Here is a 22,537-nt window from a genome sequence, read left to right as displayed (position 1 = left end):
CCCACCTCTGCCCTGTAGTGCTTGATGTCATAGACACACATTGATGCATCTGGCTTTTACCAGAACCCTAGAGATCCAAACCCAGGTCCCAGTATGTGCAATGAGCACTATACACACTGAGCCATCTCTCTCACTCTGCTTGTAAAATCCTTTAAGAAGAAGCAGAGTAGCCAAGCAGTCTCTATTAATCAAAGCTATAGCAGAGGGCTGGCCACACAGACTCTTAGCTACTGTGATTAAATAGCTCCCGTTTAGTCAACAGTGATTACATCTGAGAACTGCTCGGAGCTTTGTGTGACTACTTTTAACCTGCTTCCCAAGACAATTCTTTACATGTTTAGTTAGCAGGTGGGGAAACTGGAGTCTAATAAAAAATGGGGAGCCTTTTTCTCATCTGCACACAGGTAGAAAACAGTAACGTTGATCACATGACTTCAGCAGACACCCCAAAATGACTACACAAAGCACCACATGGAAGGCAAATCAGTGGAGCCACTGGTCAAGTTCAAATGAGTTCCCGTAGTCTGAATTTCCAGACATGAGTGTAAACTAGCTATCAAAAGGACGCTAGGCAAAAGGAGACATGCTAGGCACAAGGCTAGGTTAACATTAGATGCAGGGAGTACTAAGGTCAGATAGATTTTAGTCTCTGCTGAGATCATCAAAGGCAGAGTGCTATGTGGGAAGCTGAGGCAAAAAGACTCGGTCACGGAAGTTTCAGGGCATCTTTGTCAACATGCCAAAGACCTATCTCAAAAACAAAACTAGACTATCCCAAAGCAACCTGATATACATAACTTAGCAATCATTTTTAGATTTTTAGCTTCATAAAAATGGTTTGAACAGACATGTTCCTGAAGGAACAGCAATGGGATTCTTGATATATGATATATTCAAAAGTCTCTTAAGCCTGGCATCATTAGTCATTGGCAAAATGCAAATGAAACCACTGCGCGATACCATTTCACATCCACTAAGATTCCTGGGATCAAATAGACAAGAACAAACATTGACAAGGAGTAGAAAAATGGAAAATCTCAGACATTGCTGGTGGGGAGGTTAAACAGTGCAGTGACTTTGGGAGACATGTGAATTGTTTCTTTAGACGTGAAACAGGTCTACTATACGAATCAGACATTCTACCCACTAAGTTTGCTACAAGAAGTAAACACATGCGTCCACACACTTGTCTGATGCACATATGACCATTACTCATGCTGCCAAAAAGTGAAGACTGCTCAAATGTCCATCAGTTAGTGAATGGGTAAATAAAATGTTCTGTATCTAGCCAATAGGTCTTGCCATGTGGTCATACAAAGTGAGTGAAATACTGATATATTTCAAAATGGATGAACATGGAGGACATTATGCTAAGTGAAAGATACCATATTCAGTTCCTTGTATTCTGTCTCCCAGGGATGGGTGATCTTAATTGTCAACATTAGTGGATTAAGAAACAGTTGAGAGATAAGATAGAACAACTCCTCTAGATCTGAGGCGGTTTGCGGAATGTGTTGTAGATTGCCCTACTGCTGTTTGTATTTTGATGTTAATTCTGCTTTCTCCAGAAAGGGCTACTCAGAAGAGGAGTGGATCAAGTACTCAGATGATTTCTTGTGAACCTTCTCCCCATTTTAAATGGTCAAATAAAGACTAGAGCCTGTGATTGGGCAGTGGAAGAGAAAGGTGGGGCTGGAGGTTTTGGAGAGGGAGAAGAGAGGAAGGAGGAGAGGGAGAGGAGGAGACAGAGGAAAGAGAGGAAGAAGAGATGGAAGGAAGATAGAACAGAACCGTGTAGCCCAGAGAAGCTGTAAGTAACAAGGAATCTCATAGCCGGGGAATAGAGTAGTGTAGTGGCAAATCTGCCCAATCTGGGCGTGCAACTTATAAATATTGTAACTGAGTTGTGTGGTTTTTGCACAGACTTATTGGGGTTGGAGATTTCCTGCAACAAAATGGCCCCCAACGTATCAATTAGAACCCAATTAACCTGAGATAAAAGTCCACCCTTGGTGTGCATAGTATCATTCAATTGTATGCCCACCCTGAGTGTTCATGATATCATTCAATTGTTATGTACACCTTGGCTGTGCATGGTATCATCCAATTGTCCCATGACCTGGAGGGCCTAAAAGAGAAAGATGAAGGAAGCCCACTACCGCCTGCACTCTCTCAACCATACACTTTCCAAGTCTGTGAGGGGTGAGCTGTTCTGTTCCACCATGCCTTCTCCACCACGGAGAAAGGTGGAGCTCTGAAATCATGATACCAAACAACTTCTATCTCCCTCCTCCTGTTTCCCCAAGTATGCTAATCCACGAGATGAAAAACTAACCCACTCTGTTCATGAGATGCCCCAAATTGTCAACTAGACAGAGACAAAGTAGACTAGTGGTTATCAAGAGCTGGAACCAGGGGTGAAGGGTAATCATATATGGGCACACATGATCTTACTGAAGCAGTGAAAATGTTTTAAAACTAGGTTCCGGTGATGGTCACCCAACTCACTAAATGGATTAAACCAGCAAATTGTGCAGCCAAGCTGATGAACATATGGAATAACTATAGCTTAATGGTTTGTTCATAATTATAAAAATTAGATGTTTAGCTCCATAATATGTTAGAAGAGGTTCTTATTCCAAAGCCTTTGCCAGGAGATCATAACTACTCAGGTTTTACATCTTTAAGAAATCTTTTCACAGCTAGCCATAGTGTTACGTCCTTATAATCTCAGCACTGGGGAGGACGGAGCAGGTGGATTGTGAGTTGGAGGCCATCTTGAATCAGCTAGTGAGACTCTATCTAGGAAAACCCAGAAGCTTTAAAAAGCACTCCAAACCAAAAGCAGCACACACACACACCCCTCCCTCAAGAAAAAAAAAAGCTTTTTTTTTTTTTTAAATAAAACAAGATTCTTTTTGTAGTAATAGAATTAACATTTCTCTAACATTAAACTGATATGAGCTCAGTTGTATATCACTTATTTAAAAGGCATACTGCAGGTTTTGTGTGTCAACGTAACACAAGCTATCGTGGTCATAAAAAGAGGAGCCTCAGTTGAGGAAATGCCTCCATGAGATGGAGCTTTAGGGAATTTTCTCAGTTAGTGATTGTAGTGGCTATTCCTGGTTGTCAACTTGACTATATTTGGAATGAACTACAATCCAGAATTGGAAGGCTCACCAGTGACCCTTATCTGGAGGCTTGGAGATAGAAGTTTCTGATCTGGATCTTGGTATGGAGATCTTGAGCCATAGTGGCTATGGATTCCAGAAGATTAAATCTCCGAGTTTAAGGAACACACCTTTAATCTGGGCTACATCTTTCATCTGGGATTAAAGGTGTGGTGGAACACACCTTTAATCTGGGCTACACCTTCTGCTGGAGACAATATAAGGACATTGGAAGAAGGGTCTTGCTCTTGCTCCTTTGCCTGCTTGCTGTGTGAGACTGAGTAACTGCTAGATCCTTGGACTTCCATTCACAGCTGCGACTGAACCATTGTTGGGAATCGGGCTACCAACTGTAAGTCATCAATAAATTCTTTTACTATATAGAGACTATCCATAAATTCTGTGACTCTAGAGAACCCTGACTAATACAGTGATCAATGGGGAAGGGCCCAGCCCAGTGTGGATGATACCATCCCTGGATTGGTGGTCCTTGGTTCTATAAGAAAGCTGGATGAAGCCGGCAGTGGTGGTGCACACCTTTAATCCCGGCACTTGGGAGGCAGAGACAGGCAGATTTCTGAGTTCAAGGCCAGCTTGGTCTACAAAGTGAGTTCCAGGTCAGCCAGGGCTACACAGAGAAACCCTGTCTCGAAAAACAAAAAAACCAAAAACAACAAAAAAGAAAAAAAAAGAAAAGAAAAGAAAAGAAAAGAAAAAAAAAAGAAAAGAAAAGAAAGCTGGCTGAGCAAGCCAGGAGAAGCAAGCCAGTAAGCCAAACCCTTCCATGGCCTCTGCATCAGCTCCTGCCTCGAGGTTCCTGCCCTGTTTGAATTCTTGAACTGACTTCCTTTTGTGATAGACAGCAATGTGGAGCTTACATTTTGGCCATGCTGTTTCCTTGCAGCAACAGCAACCCTACCTAAGACAAGAGGCTCATTTTCATAGGCTGTAGTGTAAGGTAAAGAAAATCAGAGATGGTCATCTTCCCTGAATTTTGTGACTCTCTTTTCTATTCCAAATGCTCTTGCATGTCTTCTCATTCGCTTCCTTAAGCCCATGTTTTAGGATGCATGGTGCAATTCATGCTTTGCAGATCAGGATTGACAGTGTAGAGCAGTGGTAGACTGCTTGCCTGCATGAGCAATATTTGGGGGTCTGGAGTCCCCGAATAAAAAGAAATAAGTAGAAGAAGTGACTAAATATTATATTTCAGAATAATATATTTCAGATGTTTTCTCCAAAAGATGTGTGCTCCTTGCCCCCCCCCCAACATCCTCAGGAACCTGCATTGCCAGGAATCTACCTCCCTCACTGTACCTCATATATCTCTGTTTCCATTGGCCCCCCTCCCCCTCCCCACCTCCTCTCCTTCTCGTGGGGGGAAAACCTTACAACCAGCCCTCTTTCCATTTACCAATCTCTCTTTCCATCTTCTAACTTGATAAACTCTTGAAATGAGTGATCTGCTTAGCTTGCTCGCACGTACACCCGAAGAAGTCATCAACACTTGTTAGGTCAACATGGCATTTCTAACTGAACTCAGTTTCTCACCCTTCTCAGGTTCTCACCATCTTTACGTGCTCTGTATTTGCAAGGACTTTCGTAAGGTGAAAGGTTCGTTTGTGACGTTGAATAAGCACCTGTTTGCCCTAGTTGTTCATGCATGTGTCAAAGACCTGGCACATCTAAGTTGATGTTATTGGTGCTATAGATCTTTAGAGCGTAGAGCTGATCGGAGGGGGTTTTTAGGTCACTGGGTGGGCGCATGTCCTTGAAGAAAAATGTGGGGTCCCAACCTCATTTTCTTCTTTTCTTTTGCTACTTGCTGAAGAGGTGAGCACCTTTTTTTAATTTTTTCTCCCATCATGCTCTCCCAGGCCATGAGCATGGCCTGGTATGTCCACCAGAGAATTAAATCAATGATCTTGCCTAATCTTGGACTGGGCCCTGCAAACTATGCTTCACAATAAATACTTTCTCTTTACAAATTAATTGTCCCTGTATTTTTTTTAAATAGTTATGGAAAGCTGACTGATAGAGCAGGTGTCTGGGTTGGATTGCTGCTATGATGGGGTGCCGAAACCCCTCAGAGTGAAATTCAGGTCTGGGATTTGTTCCTTTACTCTTACCAGGCCACACATTCCTCCTCTAGAACGAACACACTTCAGCTTCCAAGAGATCCAAACAAAACCCACACTGCTGAGTTACTGATCTGCAGTGAGACAATCCAATTGCTACAGGAATTGAAACTTTTCAATGCGTCTCATTGTCATATTTGGTAGTAAAATATTATTCATACAAACCAGTCCATCACTCTTGGAATTAAGAAAAGAAAAGAAAAAAAAAAAAAAAGGAAAGGTTGCCTGGTCACAGTAAAATCAAGTTGAGGAGAATTAGCTACCTAATTTGAATTTCAGAGTGTTGGGACCCAGAGAGCCTGACTTGTTCATCTTTTCCGCTTATACCCCCACTGTGTTGGAATGTGCTAAGCTAATGTGCTTAAATCTGCTTTTACATTGTTCCATGACAATGTTTTTCCTTATTTACATAGTATTTTAATCAGGTCCTGATTCAGGCTTGCTAGCTCTCCTTACCATGAGTCAGTATTTGCTCACATATACAAATTCACTTTGAGAGCTCAGTCTTATCTGTAAAAGTAATTGGGGGTGTGGCTCATTGTTCTCTGCATGCTCGCATCTGGTTTTTAAATATGGATTCCCAGATCCCATATTTCTTTATGTAAGACACACCTGGATAAGTCAGCATGTAAATAAATTCTTAAAATCCTTCAAGGCTATGCGTTTGTTGGCTTTTCCATTGGTTGAGGGGTGTTCAAAGGAACATTCCCCGATAAGTGAAAATGGTTCCAAACTAGGCTCTGAATATTTGAATTGTGACAACATTGTTGGAACAATGGTAGCAGAAAATGACCTTACTATTGGTATGACATATAAAAGGCTCAGTCATGAACATCCATTTAATTCCGGGGACACAATTGGGCTATGCTTGACTAACCACCTCCAGGTTCATTAACAACCATTTACTGTTTGCTCACTTGTTTCTTGTTTTGCCAGAGGTCATTACTTGCTGCCAGATAGTCAGTAGCCAGAATCAAGACCTGAAGATAAATTTATGGGAGGGAAACTTAAAGTTGAGAACATTTCATTCATAAATATTTCCCCCAGAAGCGTTGATCATCATCACTTAGATTGAGATGACAGCAGTGCCCAAGCAAAATCCGAGAACTATTATTACAGTGTTGGGTCACGGAATCTTTGTGAGGAAGTGAATGGCAATTTCATTATTTCTCTATTATAAGTTTAAAACTTGAGCAGCAAGGCACTTTTTAAAAACAGTATTTGCTTTCTGAAATTCAGATGAAAGGAATCTCTTTGTTCAGATTTTTAAAACCTTGTATGACACTCATTTCCACATAGAAATTTACAGAATCTCTAACATGCCAAGTAAGTGTATTTTTATTGCAATATGGAAAATATTACTTAAAAAAAAACTGCCTAGGATATGCCTGTGTGTCACCGTTTGTGCCTCATCATTGCTTGCTGGTTGGGGAAGCCACAGATTCCGTAGAAACTCTATGCAAGCATTTCCCAGGGGCTGTACTTCAAAATCGCCTGGAGGGCTTTGCTAAGGCAGACCACAGAGCCTGCCCTTGGGGGTTTCTGACTCTGTAGGTGTGGGATGGGGACCACGTATTCCTTTCTAATAAGAAGCAGATGTTGTAATTTCATGTCAGAATCGCTGCTCTGTACTGACTAACTTTAATTCAGCCAGCCTCTGAGGCTCTCCCACTCCTCATCTTATATAAGGTTCACTTTGTCATCTCCCACTTTCTTCATGTAGCTTCTTTTCTACATTAGGAAAAACTAGGGTTGGCTTGTATGGACAGCTTCCTCTTCATTTCTTTCTCCTAGTCAAACTTCTTTTCCATTTTAGGTCTTAGCCACTTCTCGGACTCTTTACTGAGCCTTCTGCTATCTCTTCCAGGATCAAGTACTATACAAACTTCCCAGTGCAATTATCATTGGCTTTTTTCTATCCTAAGTGTTCGACTTATTCTCTTGGCCAGTTTCTTCTCCAAACCCCCACAAACAGGCTCAAATGCCTTGAACATAAAATTCTTTTTCCCCTTGTCCCTTGATGTGTCGAGCCACCCTGTTTCCTCATGGCAAGCAGGTCTTGGAAAGAATACGGAGTTGCTTTATCTACTCCTCCCTTAAGTCAGAATAACCAACTTTCTCTTCCTATCTCTATAAAACTTGGTTTTGCCAGAGCCCACCTTGAGCTAAGTCCAGTTGACATTAACTCTTGTGTTAGTATCATTAATGTGCCTCTTTGCCACCGTTTTCCTGACATCAGGAAACTACTATGTTCTCAATGGTCTTTATAGACTGTCTGCCTCACTCATTGCCTGTGTTGAGGACCCAATCACTCATCCTTACTCTAGGAGCTGTCTTGACCATTTTGTTGTTTGGCTTACCCTGTGTCCACAGAGATCCTAGTGAGAACTTTCTTTTTTTTGATTGAATATAGGAATGGGGCAGAACATCATATTAAATGATGAGTGAAAATAGTGAATCTGGTTCCTAAAGCTACATGTCTATTGTGGTGGTGTGAATAAGAATAAGCCCCAGTAGGCTTCGATTTTTTGAATACAGGGTCCCTGGTTAGCAGTGCTATTTGAGAAGGTTGTAGGAGGCATGGACTTGCTGGAGGAAGTATGTCACTGGAGATAGGCTTTGAGAATTTAAAAACTTGATCCATCTCTAGTTCACTCTTCCCGCTTTGTGCCTGTAGTTCAATATGTGAGCCCTCAGCTTCCTGCTTCTGCTACCATGACTTTGTTAGGCCATCATGGACTCTGACCCTTTAGAACCATAAGCCCAAATAACTCTCTCTTCTCTGTTGCCTTTGCCATGGTATTCTATCATGACACTAGAAATGTAATGCAGGCATTTAATCCTTTGGTTCTAGACTTTAGGCTTTTTGTTCTAGGTTTTGCTTTTAACACTGTTTGGTTATTCCAATTGACTATTGCTTATAGCCATTTGCGATTTTGTGCAGTCATCTTAAAACTTAGCATATCTGAAACTGGCACTCTTAGTCTTCCTTGTCTTGAAAAATGGTATTGCCATCTATGTGGTAATCCAAGGAGCCTTGGAATCATTTGGGAGTTCCCTTGTTGAGTTTATATTGTGTGTGTGTGTGTGTGTGTGTGTGTGTGTGTGTGTGTGTGATGTGTAGGATGTGTAGGATGTTCTCTGTGTGTGGAAGCTAGAAGATAACCTTGAGTGTTTGACCTTGCCTTCTATATTGATTGAAATAGGGTCACAATTATTTTTTTTCCTCTGTAGTTAAAGACTACATATGGCAGGCTGGGAGGCACAGAAGCTTCAATGGATTATCCAGCCTCCACCTTCCATCTTCTCATGGGAGCATGAAGATTACAGGAAGGCATTCCCATGGCTGGCTTTTTATAGGATTTGTGGGGATTCGAACTCAGATCCTTAAGTTTGTAAGGCAAGTGCTTTTCCCATCAAGCACTCTCTCCAGTTCTGATTCTCACATATTACCAGTTGGTAACTGAGTCCTCTAACATTTCACGTTTCATTTCTCCCAGCATCTTCTCATGTTTCCTACCTATTGGCTCAGTTCTGCCCTATTTTATCTCTTTACTGAACTGTTTGTGTCTTCCCATTTTTCCTTCTAACTTGCATATGACTTCCATCTTTCAAAACAGGCTGTGTAATCATGATATCACCTTAAAAATAATTTCAACACCCCCAAATTCTAATTACATAAAGCCCACATTCCCAATTATGATGTCTAAGACTTCCTTTGATCTGACCCTGACAAATTTCTTCCCAGACTCTGTGCTCCATCATGCTGGACTTGTGATTCTCTTTAATACACCATAACTTTCCTAGTGCTGCCTCCTCTGCTTAAATCGTCTTTCCCCATTCTGTTCACAGATGACTCACTTTCCAAGACTGAGTTCTGACTCATTGTCTCAGTGGTAAGAATCACATTAATGAAAATTAAGTCCTAGCAATGTGTAAGACTCTACATTCATTCCCATGTGATAACAGCATTATTTTAAGAGTCTCTATTGTTATGCTCAATTGAAGGATGAAACTAGTGAGTAAAGAGAGGCTGCCCACCTTGACACATTTCCTTGTGTGTGTGTCAGTCCACATTTGCTGCCCTCAGTGACTACTCCCTAATTTTCTATCTTCTACAATTTATACACAGAAAAGGGATTACTTAATATTAGAGTTGACAGTTGCAAAGGAAATGAACTCCAAATTATTTAGGAAAGTACGAGCAGCTGGGTGGTCAGTTAGCCTCAAAGAGTGGGGTTTCTAGAATCTCAGGTTAGAGAAAGAGATGACCAAAACACTCAATATTAGCAGTGCGTGGGTATTTGTGGGTAGAGAAGGTTTGAGTATAATGTTGAAAGGGGCATGGTACCAAAACATAGCAATGCAGTATGAGGGCAAAACCCCTTCCCTCCTCTCAAAACTTTAGTCAGTTGCTATGGCCATACAGACTTCCAAGAAAACACATTGAGGTAAAATCTAGGAACATGGTTCAGTTCATATTTGAGTGGTTGTTTGTGGAACAGGGACACACACAGACGTTCATCCATAAACTTCAGTGATGTAGCATCAAGTGGAGTCCAGTGCCAGAGGGGAGAACAGTAGCCCCAAAGAAATATGAAGAACTGTCTGGTTGGACATAAGGCTGGAGTGGTGGTTCGAGATATCCTGACCTATGCCAAAGGTCGAAGAGAACTCAGCAGACATTATATATTGTCAATGCCTTTGGCTTTCCTAGGTCAATAGCAACAAGCCTTTTGGAAGACAGGACCTTTGTTACCAATCTTTATGTGTCTAGTGCCTAACTATGCTTCCTGTACCTATTGGAACCTCAATACATGTTTGTCAAAAAGAGTAATTGTCTCATTGATGGAGGACATGGAGGAGTATGCTTGCAATCCCAAATTCTGGGGATTCTGAGGCAGGATCATGAGTTCCAGGCTATCCCAGAGTCCAAGTCAGGAGGATCATGAATTTGAAGCTAGCCTGAACTAACAACTATTTTAAACAAAGAAGAGGGGGGAGGAGAAGGAGGAGGAGATGGAGGAGGGGGAGGGGGAGAGAAGACAAAAAAAAACTGTCATGTTCATATAGATTTATTATATTATCAGAAACAAACCCTGGTATTTGAGATAATGTTTCTCTTTATATTCCCAACTCAATGCACTAGAAGATAAAATTTGCAAATAGCTCATTAAAAGCTGGAATACAATAATGGCTGCATACTAAGGAGCTTTTTCAATTGGTCAGAAGTCTTCCATCTAAAGCCTGTAACAATATACAGAGGAGGATGCTTACTTTCAGAGAGGCTGAACCACAGCAAGTTACTGTGGCCAAAATGTGGCACCAAAACCCATCTGTTTTTCACTATACCTGACTGAGTTATTGAGATTGTTTAAAAAGATTCTAGGAAAAGAAAAAAGAAAACAGGGCACATATATGTATATGTGTGTATATATATATATATATATATCATACACACACACACACACGCATTCTGTAGAATGCTAGAAGTTAAGCCTGTTTTTACATCTTTGATCATTACTTAACACTTGATCTGAGCGTTACTTAGTCAAAATAGGCTTATTGCATCCAGCTTTGGGGTGTGAAGCAGGAAGGGCAGGTTGCATGAGCCACACTGTGGTTTATTGCACATGGCACCAATTAATTTTTGGCTCTGTTTCCATATGTAATAGAAGAGGAAAGCAGTTATTTGAATAATTCACCAAAAATACATCCAATTTCACATCCCAATGTTTCCACTCCAACACATTGAAGAACTACATGTTCTGTATACTAGTCTCAACTCGAATTCTCTATCTTACTTTCAGGTACTAAAGTCCCCCTCCTGATACTTTACTTCACTTTTGTTCTGTTCTCACTTTAAATACAAAGAGACTGGACTTCCTCACCTTTTCTTATAAACAAAGTGAAGCATACCTTTGTTGTGCTTGACAGGTAGCATCCTCTGAAGGCTTCTGTAGTGAAGGCTTGCTGTCAGCGCTCCTTTGGACCTCCCTTGTACTCCTCTGTCCTCAAGCCACATTATTTTCTTTCTGAGTAACTCTTCTTTAGCTCAGAACCTTTTGGCAGATCTTCCACCTTACCAGACCTATCCCACCTCAGTGACTTGCCTCAGCCTGGCCCTTCGAACATTGTAGCAATCTGCTTTGCCTTCTGCATGTCCACATTCCTGGACCACTTTCTCAGTCTGTCTGGACCCCAATTGACCTTTTTCAATGACAACTCCCTCATCCCATCCATTTTTCCCCTTTCTGGTAACACCCACTCCCTTCACATATACTATAGAACATAGCTATTTATTTTGTTGTTTATTGGATTTCTTCTACTGGGATGGAAGCTGGGCAATGACCTGGGTATCTACTCTGTGTACTGTTATTTCAGCAGCTTCTAGAGTATGGCAGACACATGGGAAACATTTGTTGCAAAGTGAAAGCTGTTTGCTTCTAGGAGAGTATCAGACACTGGACTCCATGGGAGTAAGTTCCCATTCGCCTGGAGACTTCCAGAGCACTTTGAAAGCCAGATGTTTTAAGATTCCCTTCCTAATTTGACTCTCAAAAATCATGATTGCTATCTTAGTGGCCAAGCAGTAGCTTTAAAAGATGCTGGTTTGTTAAACCTGGGTAGAACGAAAAGTCCTAGGAAGATGATTATGATTAGTTTTTGTTTTTAGATTGATATTATTTTATGAGTGTTTCAGATGCATGGAAATATGTGTACCACATATATATGCCTGGTGCCTTTGGAAGTCAGAAGAAGGTGTCAAATACTCTGGCATTGGAGTTATGGATGGATGGTTGTGAGCCAGCATGTGAGAGGTGGGAACTGTACTTGGACCCTTTCCAAACAGGTGCTCTTAGGGGCTGAGCCATCACTGCAGTCCCATGATTTTAGTTTTAAAAGCCATCAAGTATTGCAATTTTTAAAAAAAGATTTATTTATTATTATATGTAAGTACATTGTAGCTGTCTTGTGACACACCAGAAGAGGGTGTCAAATCTCATTATGGGTGGTTGTGAGCCACCATGTGGTTGCTGGGATTTGAACTCTGGACCTTCAGAAGAGCAGGCAGTACTCTTACTCGCTGAGCCATCTCACCAGCCCAAGTATTGCAATTTTGAACATATCTTATCAATATGTTGCTTTTTCTGCTTTGCAATATATGAATGCAATAGGAAAGTAGGAGTAGCCAGTTTGATTATGTATAAATACTATCATCTCTTTTTCTAATGTATTAACAAATTACTTTTTCATGTTCATATTGTTTTTTCTTTTGAGGTATATAAAGTGAGTTAGATATCTTCATGTATCTAAAGAGCTCTTTATATTCACCTATGTTTTGAAAGCGACATGTTAAACTCATTCTGTACAATTTTAAGACCTAACTTTTGGGGAATTCCTATTTTAAAGGAGCATAGACTTTTAGGCAGCTTGGTTTTAGCTCAATAGATTTAATGTCTCATCCTATAGATATGGAAACTGATGCTCAATGATGTTAAAAAACTTGCCAGGAAGTACTTAGTCTAAAAATTAAAATAAGATTGCTTTTGAGATTGTAAGACAAAAATAGTTTTCAACGTCAGAAAAGCAATTGACTATAGCAGCACATGCATATGCAGTAACCGTGCCCACTGTATTTCTACAGCGAGACTCTCATGATTGTCCTAACAAATTAAAGTCATGGATCAGAAGAGCAAGATTTGCAGGTTATTTGAAGTGAACCACTCTTAAGTGAAGAAGTGGCTTCCTCACAGAAATGGTTCCTATTAGCTATGGCTTCTGCTGTCCTATTTAGAATGAGGACTTCCTTTGTCATTGAAAAGGGGTACATGGACAATGGCCAAGCTGCTGCTGCTGCTTTTACTTCTACTTCTGCTTCTCTTCCTCCTCCTATTCCTCCTCCTCCTCCTCCTCTTCTTCTTCTGGTGGTGTGATGTCACTCGGCCTCCTGTTGTGTTTTCCCACCCACTTTGGAAATTATTTCTTTTTCTAAGAGCTAATGGTCTCCAAAGCTTTAACTTCGCAAGAGCTTCGTTTTCAGCTTTGTTATTGTATAAAGTCAGGACACGGCTGCTACAAGGTATGGGTGAGGGGAAGGTTTTTATTGTAGGTATGAGGGAGAGTAGAGCCAGAGGCATCTGGAAGGGCCCAGAGCAGGGAGAGAAAGCAGCGGACTGAACATGGCCAGCAGACTGGATCTAGACAAGAAAGGAGAGCTGGGGAGAGCAAGAGAGGAAGACTAACAGAGTCTGTGCAATGAGACCTAGAGAGAGGCAAGAGAGGGGGCAAAGAGCGTACATAGCTGAAACATTAGGGTTACTAAGACTCTGGGTGAGGGAAGCCCATGAGCTGGAAAGGTTTAGGGTAAAAGGCAAGATGAACAGAGCTGAGAAGAGTCCCAGGTTCTTGTGGTCCTGAGGAAGCCTGCAGGCCAGCATATGCTTTAAGCTAATAGGAACCAGATAGCCATTTGTCCCAAGTTTCTTTTGGACCTGACCATTATAATTTGTTTTTGAGTCAAATCTGGTCTTTATCTGGAGGTGAAATGCCTGTGCAATGATATTAGTTGAGCAGAATTTTAATTAAAATGATCTGCATGGATTTTTTTTCCTTTGGATAGTCTGTCTTCTGTTTTTACAGCAGTTTGTTTGTTTGTTTGTTTATTTATTTATTTATTATAGGACAGCTCAGGCCTGTCTTAAAATCACCCTGTAATCAAGGCAGACCTTGACTTCTCCAATGCTGGGATTACACGCCCAGCCCAATCTCCTATTTCTTGGCAATGTACTAATAGGTACTTTTCACCTATTGTATATAATCTACTATTAAGTTTTAAGGAAATAATGACAATTTTTGGCTACTTTCCCATATAGCTCGCACTCAGCTTTGGGCGGAGTGAGCCTGGATCTTACACTTCATGTTGAACCTCCACATCCTAAATCTACTCTTGGAAGTGTATTTGGCAAATATTGAAGTGTTTGGCAGTTATAGAGGACTAAGCACAAGACAACTGCAGTCCAGAGAGGAGATGATCAGGTGAATGGCTGTTTTAAAGACACTAAGCAAATAGGATTATTTCAGAACTCATACATTCATAGGCAAGACATTAGTGAAGGCAGTAGTGCTTGAAAAGACCTGGTAAAGGTGAATGTGATGGTTTGTATATGGTCGGCCCAGGGAATGGCACTGTTAGAAGGTGTGGCCCTGTTCGAGTAGGTGTGGCCTTGTTGGAGTCAGTGTGTCATTGTGGGTGTGGGCTTTAAGACCCTCATTCTTACTGCCTGGAAGCCAGTTTTCTACTAGCATCCTTTAGATGAAGATGTAGAACTCTCAGCTCCTCCTGCACCATTCCTGCCTGGATGCTGCCATGCTCCTATCTTGATGATAATGGACTGAACCTCTGAACCTGTAAGCTAGCCTCAATTAAATGCTCTTTTTAAGAGTTGCTTTGGTCACGGTATCTATTCACAGCAGTAAAACCCTAACGAAAAAAGTGACTAATATAAATAATAATAGTAAAAATAATAAAAATATTTGAAATGGTAGGATAGTGAATATTTTCTTTTCTAAACAGCCGAGTGAAAACATCACACACAATTGTCTCCAGTTCATTAAGGTACTACTACACCTGCACCCATCAAACACGGGAAGACAGGTCATACATACAATTCAATACAAGTGGTGCAAGGAAAAACCACCACTGCTTGCTTATAAAGCTTCCCCAATAGTGAAAGTTATCAACCAAAGCATGCTTTTTAAAGTAATGGAACTTAGTAGAAAGGAACGGGGGTGGGGTGGGGGGGAACTTTGCAGATGAGTTCTCACAGACTTTAGATTTTGCACAAGGGCGGGTAGGGGTAGGTGGGTGTTCCCAGGTCCTAGAACGGGCTGAGTCCTCACACAGTGCTTCTCTGAGGAGGGGGTCTTTCCTAACTCTGCGCCCCTTTGTCATTGGAAACAATTCTGATCACCTGACCAACCCCTGACGAGAAACTTGCATAGACTTTCTCCCAGGGCAGATCACCGACTCTCAATAATCCTAGCTCCTCGGGCTCACTCCTACTGTCTGCAGAGTCACCACAGGCCAAATCCAGCTCCTCTGCCCGAACGCTCACTCGACTCATCACAACTCCCGCTCTGAGGCTCCGCCGCTTGCCGCGCGCCCCTCCGTACGCCGTGGCGGGAGCGCGAAGCCCCGCCTCCGGAGTGTGGCGGAAGTAGAAGGAGCAGGCCCGCGACCGCGCGCGCCGGCCAGCCGGGTGCGCATGCGCTCTCGCCGCACGGCTTGGCCCGTCCCTCTAGTCACCTCAGGCTCGGCTACCCCCGCCCCGCCCCTCATAGTGGCGCTCTCGCCATCTTACCCCCACCCCCTCCAGCCTAGCTCAGTCACCTTTTCCCTTTCTACACTCTCTGGTCTCCCCGCTCCCCGCACTCCCCGCCCCCCTGCCCGTCGTGTCCCGGGGCCGCCGCCGCCGCAGACACCGCGCCATCTCTGTCCCCTCTCATTCTCCACGCGGGACGCGCAGCCGTGCCTCCACGTGTCTTAAGCAGAGGTTGTGGGGGCGCGTGGGGGCGGCGGGGAGTGGGGCGAGGTCATGGGAACTTGAGGGACGTCGTGGCAGCCAAATGCCTGGCCCCGGGCTGCGGGCCCAGCCGGATGCAGGCCGCCGAGCGTGGGGTGCCCCGTGGCTCCTCCCCGTCGTCGGTGGGCGTGAGGCAGGGGAGCCCTCGGGGCCGGGCGGAGAGGCACCGTTTCGCGTGTCACCCAGATGGGTGGGGAGTCCTCCAAAAAGGCAAGCTCTATTTCTTGGAAGCTAGGAAGTGGTAGTGGAAGGAAGTGCAGTGTGCAGGCTGAGGGACAGAGGACACAGAGATGTTGCTGTCAGAGCTCGCCTCTGGGACCCCTGAGGAAATAAATCATTTAGCCGGTGGTGTGGGGTATAGATGGGGATTATCACAGCCTAGCTCAAAATTCAGGTTTATGGGAGAAGATCTGTGTGCTAAAAGCTTGTATCACGCCAGCTGTGATTAATTACGTTAGAGCTCCAAGGAAATTGTCTGTCATCTTGCCTTCTGTATTGGAAGTCAGGCTAGTTGATGTGACAAGTGATAAGAGTTATAGGGATAGTGGAATATATTTAACGGTCAGACAGGATCCCAGTAGCAGTGTTGTTACTGTACACCCGGATTAAAATTAGCTTTATGCCCTTGAAATTAGTAGAGACTCAGGAGGAAACCAGTACATATTTATCTGGGATAAGACCTGAGTTCTCAGTATTTTTGAGGAGCAGTTAAAAGATTTACTTAAAGAAAGAAACAACTGGTAGAATTTCTGTGTGTTCCAGAGAGGCGGAATATGACTACTAAGATAATGTTTTGCACAACCGGACCTTACTTTAACCATACTATTGCAAGCTTCCCACCCTTTTCCGGCTGCACTGCCCAAGGGAACTTTCTGCCAAGCTGGAAATGCTATACACTATGGGCTACCAATATGGTAACCACCGGGTGCAGGTGGCTCTGGTGAGCTTGATTTTTAATTGGTTAGCAAATTAATTACAATGTAAGTAAGTAGACACACAGGCATGGTGCTTATTGCATGGGATCCCATAGGTCTGAAAAAATTGAGAGATTGAGAGCCAGTTGCAGTTTTTTATTTGGTTGAATTTTAAGTCAGAGAGGCCAGCATTTGAACTATTTATGCTTTTAAAAGGACTTGTAATTAGAATCTCAATAATGCCTTTCATTCAAATTGTAGATCTGCTAGTATTTATTTACAGTTTGGCAAACTAAAGCAAAATACTCTGGACTCTGGTTCTAAAGCTAATGGCAGATTTAGTTGGAAAGACAACGGTGCTAACTAGAGTTCTCTTTAATTATCTATGGCTTCCATTGTCTTTTACCATTTGATTAGTTCTTAGAGAAAAGTTTAAACTTTTTATTGTGGTTCCCTCATCCCCCCCCCCCCTTTAAGAAGTGGAGATTCCCCCTTAAGTTTTTGTGTTATAAAGCAGTTTAATAAATTATAATAGTAACCTTTGAGCAATTTTGAAATCATTTTAGTATTCATATTCAAACTTCTGAAGAGAAAAGTGAAATTTGGTGATAAATGTGTCATGAGGCCACTTTCTTTGAAATATACCCATCCATATATTATCTGAGGTTTTGTAAATCTTGAAAAAACTTTCCCCCTCCTTGCCTGTCTCTCCCCCTCCTCCTTCCTTCTCTCCTTTTTGTGCTGGGGGTTGAACCCAGGCCCTCCCACATACTAAGTGGATGCTCTACCAACTAAGCTATGCACTCAGGCCTTGAAAATAAAACATAAGGGGGAAAAGAAGCCAAAATAAAACTATCATGGTTGATTGTATCCAGAGTTCCCGCCTGATATTTGTAAAATGTTGGCCTTGGCCTCAAGGCTGAAGAAAACCATTGGTTCTGGAATGGCAGCTTAAAGCTTATGAGTTGCATCATATGCAGAGACTAGTTCATGACATGCAAATGACACTGAGCTGGACATAAGTAAGCTGGCTATCTTAATTTTTCTGGGATAGTCATGTCCCCGCATACTTACTACTAGGGCTCCTTTCATACAATCAAACATGTACCAGGTTGGACAGTGCTAACCTGGCCACCCTTTTTAGGCTTGTCAATTCTTAACATAATCTTGGAATGATTAGCTATTTTGCAGTCTCCGAAATCCACTTGTTGAAAACAGTGAGGAAGTCCATGCTGTTGCCCTTATTTAAGTGATATCTGGAGTAAGTAAGGCTAGAGAACGACTTGGTGACTTTAGGCAGTGTCAATTTCACCTTTTATGTTGTATAGAAATCATGGGTCGCGTGATTATTGGTTCTCTCTGGGAAAGAAAAGAAAATCCTTTGGTGTGAGAGGCTACAAATATGCAAATACAGGAAGGCCACAAGATTGGGTATTCCTGTTGAAATGTTGTTTTTGGTGAGGTCAGAAACTTGCTTTTTATGTATTAGAATATTACTGATTTTGCTTAGAGTTCACTTACATTATGAGAAAGAATCCAGCCATTCCATTATTGTGGTGAGTGAATTCATTTTAGCTGAAGAGGATGAACTGTTTTATTTGCTATTTTAAATGTCATCAGCTTTGCCATTGAGCCCTGTATGTCTCCTGTGGGCCTGCTAGCTTAGTTTTGAAAAGACGACCCCACCCATAAGCCTCCTTTTTTGAGCTTCCTTACTGAGAATGTTTTTAAAGAGCGGTGTCTTCTTTATGTTCACTATCATGTCTCATAAGAACTGAGCTCTTTCTGTGCACCAGGTCTTGCTTAGTCATTACTTCATGAAGAGAAGTATTTTAAGTTTCTACTTTAGAGGAGCTGAGGAAGAGAGGTGGCATGATCTGCCCAAGGTCACGATACACCTTATAGCCTCTGCTTGAACTCCAGAGCTCAGCCCTTTCCTGCTCCATTGTGAGTGGATATAAGCAGATAGTTCCCAACAAAGTTCAATGTGTCAGGCATTTTTTTTTTCTCATTCCCACCCTTCTGCTTAGTAGCAATGGTAGTATTTTTAGTTAGTTTCCAGGATCCCCAGCTTCAGAGTCATTTTCCTCTTTTCACATACCCACTGTCTATTCCACCTGCAAGTTCTCTCTGCATTCCGAATGTGTTCCTATCTCCATTTGCTATAATAACCCAAAGTGTCTGCATCTCTTGTCTAATCAGAACCATTGACATACAATTTCAGTAGCTTCTGCTTTTCTGGGTCACCCTTGCTTATAGAGAAGACTCACTGTGTCTATCTTTAAAAAAAATTCCATGAGTTCAGAAATTCTTTAACAGCTTCATATTCCAGTAAAATTTCACCTCCAGTGACATTCAAGGCTTTGTAATATACTTCCTCCTTGGGACTCTCAGATCTTACTTTGGATTGCTTTTATCCTCTACCCACTCCACTGTGGTCTCAGGATCTTGTTCTCCCAAATTGGTTTGGGAACACCACCTCTTGCATGTTTTTTCTCAAGTCTTATATTAATTGCCATCTTGTAGTTGAAGTCCATTTGTTTAATTTGTTTTTAAAACACTAATTCAAATTGTTGTTGAGTGTTACTCCTTACCTGTGATGCATCTCTCTCTCTCCTCTCTCTCTCTCTCTCCCCCCCCTCTAGCTCTCGATCTCCCACTCTTTCCCTCCCTCCCTCTCCCTCCCCTCCCTCCCTCCCCCTCCCTCCCCACCCTCTACCTCCTTCCCTCCCCCTCCTTCCTCCCCCCCACCCTCTTTCTTTCTCTCTCTCTGGTTTTGTTTAGTCACTATAACTTCCTGAGGACATAGAAATGTTTGGCTTTTAGTAAGTGCCCAATAATTATGAATATAATTTGGACTTTAAAAAAGACATTGCCAGTGCCTTTATGGTAAGAAGAGGGAATAGAAGGCATATTATATTTTATAGAGAGAGAAGGGAAATAAGTCAATTATGAGTTTCTGTTTCTATGTCATTTAAGAGATAATGTCGCACCTACCAGTTGTTGGAGGAGGGATTCAGTATGGGACAGAAGCTTAGAATGAAAATAAAATAACTCACATTCACTAAGATAGTATTATCTATCCAGTTGTGATGTTTGATTTTCATTGCCAATGAGACTGGATTTAGAATAATTTTGAAGACACATTCTGGGTCTGTTTCTAAGGGTGTTTACAAAGAACTTTAACTGAGGAGGGACGACCCACCTGAATGTGGGTAGCACCATCCTATAGGATATTGTCCCAAACTTAATACAAAGCAAAGAGGAAGAAAACCTGGCACAGCAGCATTCATTTGCACCTGCTTCCTGACCATGGATCAGTGTGACTATCTATTATTATGACAAACCTGGGACACGAGCTTCCTGACAAGGGATCAGTATGACTATTTACTATTACGACCTTACCATCATGACTGGCTGTATCCCCTCTAACTGTGAGCCAAAATATATCTTTCCTTAAGTTGCTTTTGCTAGGCATTTTGCCATAGTATTGAGAAAGAGAGGAAATTGGTACTTGAGAAATGAGGTTTTGCTGGGCTACCTGACCATGTGTGTGGCTTGTAGGCCTCTGAAACTGCTTTGTAGAAGGAACTTGGAAGTTTGGACTTTTGATCTAGAGAAACCCTTGAGTGCCATAAGCTACAGATATCCCCCCTTTTGACATTGTGCTACAGTACGTTACCTTAAGAGCATGCCATAGCTGTGCTGGGATCTAAGCGGGTTCAAGCCGAAGCCTGGTGTGCTTGACTTAAGCAGAGCTTAGGGATGGCCATGTGGAAGCCAGAGTGTTGAGGTGCAGGAGACAGTGTTCTGCTCATGAGATTTCAAGTGGAAAAGAGCACTCGCTCAGGAACCTGGCTAGTCGCTGCCACCTGTGCTCTACTCTGGCCAAGACGCTGGCTAGAAAACTTGTGTTATTCTGCACACTATAGACATTTTATAAATATTCTTCACCTTTTGAGTTCCTGCATTTGTAGTGATTGATCACTTGGTAATTTTCATATCAGTAGAAATTTAGATTATGATATAACTTCATTTTTTAAACAATAAGACAAAGATGGAGTATGTAAGAATGTTGACTTACCTATGATTTTTTTCCTACCTTTAGGTTTTACAAAACATTACTAATCATAAAAACTTATTTATATTATGTGAGATGTCTTAGAATTGAGACTGTAGATGGGACTTAACGTTACTCGCCAGTGATATAGTAGAAGAAATGGTCATCTCCATTATGTCTCTTAGTGGCTGGTTGGCCATTAGACTTAGATCTCAAATTTTGATATTCCTTCTAGGATACAGAAACTACTCAGAGTGAGGTATATGATGGAAGATGTTTTTCATGGCTGTCTTCTATGGTCATGTTGTCAACAAGAGTATGCTCTTTACTGGGCACCCAGTGACACGGCCAGCAGCCTTTTACTTGATTTACTTTCGTGATGTCCATCTTTACCCTTTACCACAATGGGGACCTTTTGTGTTTGGTAGCAATACTTTATAAATGAAAGGAATTTTGCATGCATGAATGCGTATATACGTACACACACATATATGTTTAAATTAAATAAACATAAATTTTTATTTTCTGGAATGGGAGTTTCCAGATGTGGCGCAGCATTGGCTTTTGGTTTTGTGATCCGGTTAATACAGTAGTAATCAGAAATGAACTTTTTCCTGGAGTCCACGTATAAACTGGCATGCTGAAATGATCTGGCTTTCAATCTGCACATCTGAATTCATTTTGTAAAATATGGCAAGCAGCTGCATCTCCTAGGAAAGCTGAAACAACTGCAGGACATTAACCCACTGAGAAGATTACAGTAGGTTTTCAGTTCCATGTTAACTGTATTTATTAGTGAAAATTGACTTGAGTGCTTCTGCTTTTAACAGACTTTTTTTTTTTTAAATGTCTAGAAGAAAGGAAATAACGCATTGGAATGATAGGACTTTGATGTGTAAAGAAGTTAATGTCTAAAGAAATAATTATCTAAATCATCAAACAAAATGTGGGTACAGGAAAGAATTATTTTGGAGAGTCTAATGAGCTATCAGCTCATCATGTCAAGAAAAATGTTATTTACCTGTTTGACTTAGAAATTAATTCACTTGTCTGTGAAAGGCTGATCATGTTTGTAATACATTTGGATGTAGGCCCTTTCCAATAAATAATCTCAACAGCAAATATTTCTAATGGGGAGACAACTGAAAAAGAGCTGGCCATCAGACCTAGGGTCTGGCCTATCTTAGTATAAATTGGCTTTATGAAATATGTCCTCTTGAGAGAGTTAAAAACTCTCAAATCCAGGCGACTGGACTTGAAACTGAAGAAAGGGACACACTGTTTCAGCAGAGGGACACACTGTTTCAGCAGAGGGACACACTGTTTCAGCAGAGGGACACACTGTTTCAGCAGAGTCTCACTTCAAAGGTTTGGCCAGAGTCGAAGGCCACAGTATGGCCCGCATATCAAATGTGAAATGGGCCAACTCAAAGTCTGTTTTTAGGAGGCTGAGGTTAACCCTTCTCCAGGCTTTGTGTTGGAACCTGGAGAACCCTGGGGAAGGTCCTTGAAAAAGGAAAACTGTTCTCTGTTTGCTGGTCTCATTGTAGGGATCTGTGGTTCCTGTTTTCCCCTAGTCATGGGCTGGGAGGGTGTGTCGGTTTTGTTTTGTTTTGTATCTAAGTTTCAAGCTGGAGTTTGATGGCACATGCCTGGAATCCCAGCA

The 22,537-nt window shown here is 41.9% G+C and overlaps 2 protein-coding genes across 7 annotated transcripts in view; one reads left to right on the top strand and one right to left on the bottom strand.

The window, feature by feature from the left end:
- Nucleotides 1–22,537, bottom strand: part of Runx2 (RUNX family transcription factor 2) — a 316,322-nt gene that overhangs the window by 262,397 nt on the left and 31,388 nt on the right. The window lies entirely within an intron of this gene.
- Supt3h (SPT3 homolog, SAGA and STAGA complex component) overlaps nucleotides 15,645–22,537 on the top strand; it is a 332,054-nt gene continuing 325,161 nt past the window's right edge. The window contains exon 1 of one of the 2 annotated variants that reach the window (XM_021186140.3): nucleotides 15,645–15,867. Coding sequence is in view for 1 of the 2 variants with exons in the window: in XM_021186139.3 (XP_021041798.1) it covers nucleotides 16,084–16,107 (24 nt within the window). In the remaining variant the exon portion in view is untranslated. Of the gene's footprint in view, nucleotides 15,868–15,920; nucleotides 16,108–22,537 lie in introns of those variants that run through there. The other variant, XM_021186139.3, reaches the window with a different exon arrangement.

The sequence above is a fragment of the Mus caroli genome, unplaced genomic scaffold, assembly GCF_978045245.1.
Source record: "Mus caroli unplaced genomic scaffold, Mus_caroli_1 scaffold_18, whole genome shotgun sequence".
NCBI classification, from domain to species: Eukaryota; Metazoa; Chordata; class Mammalia; order Rodentia; family Muridae; genus Mus; species Mus caroli.
The sequence above is the reverse complement of the archived record's forward strand: the minus strand, read 5'-3'. Positions and strand labels throughout refer to the sequence as shown.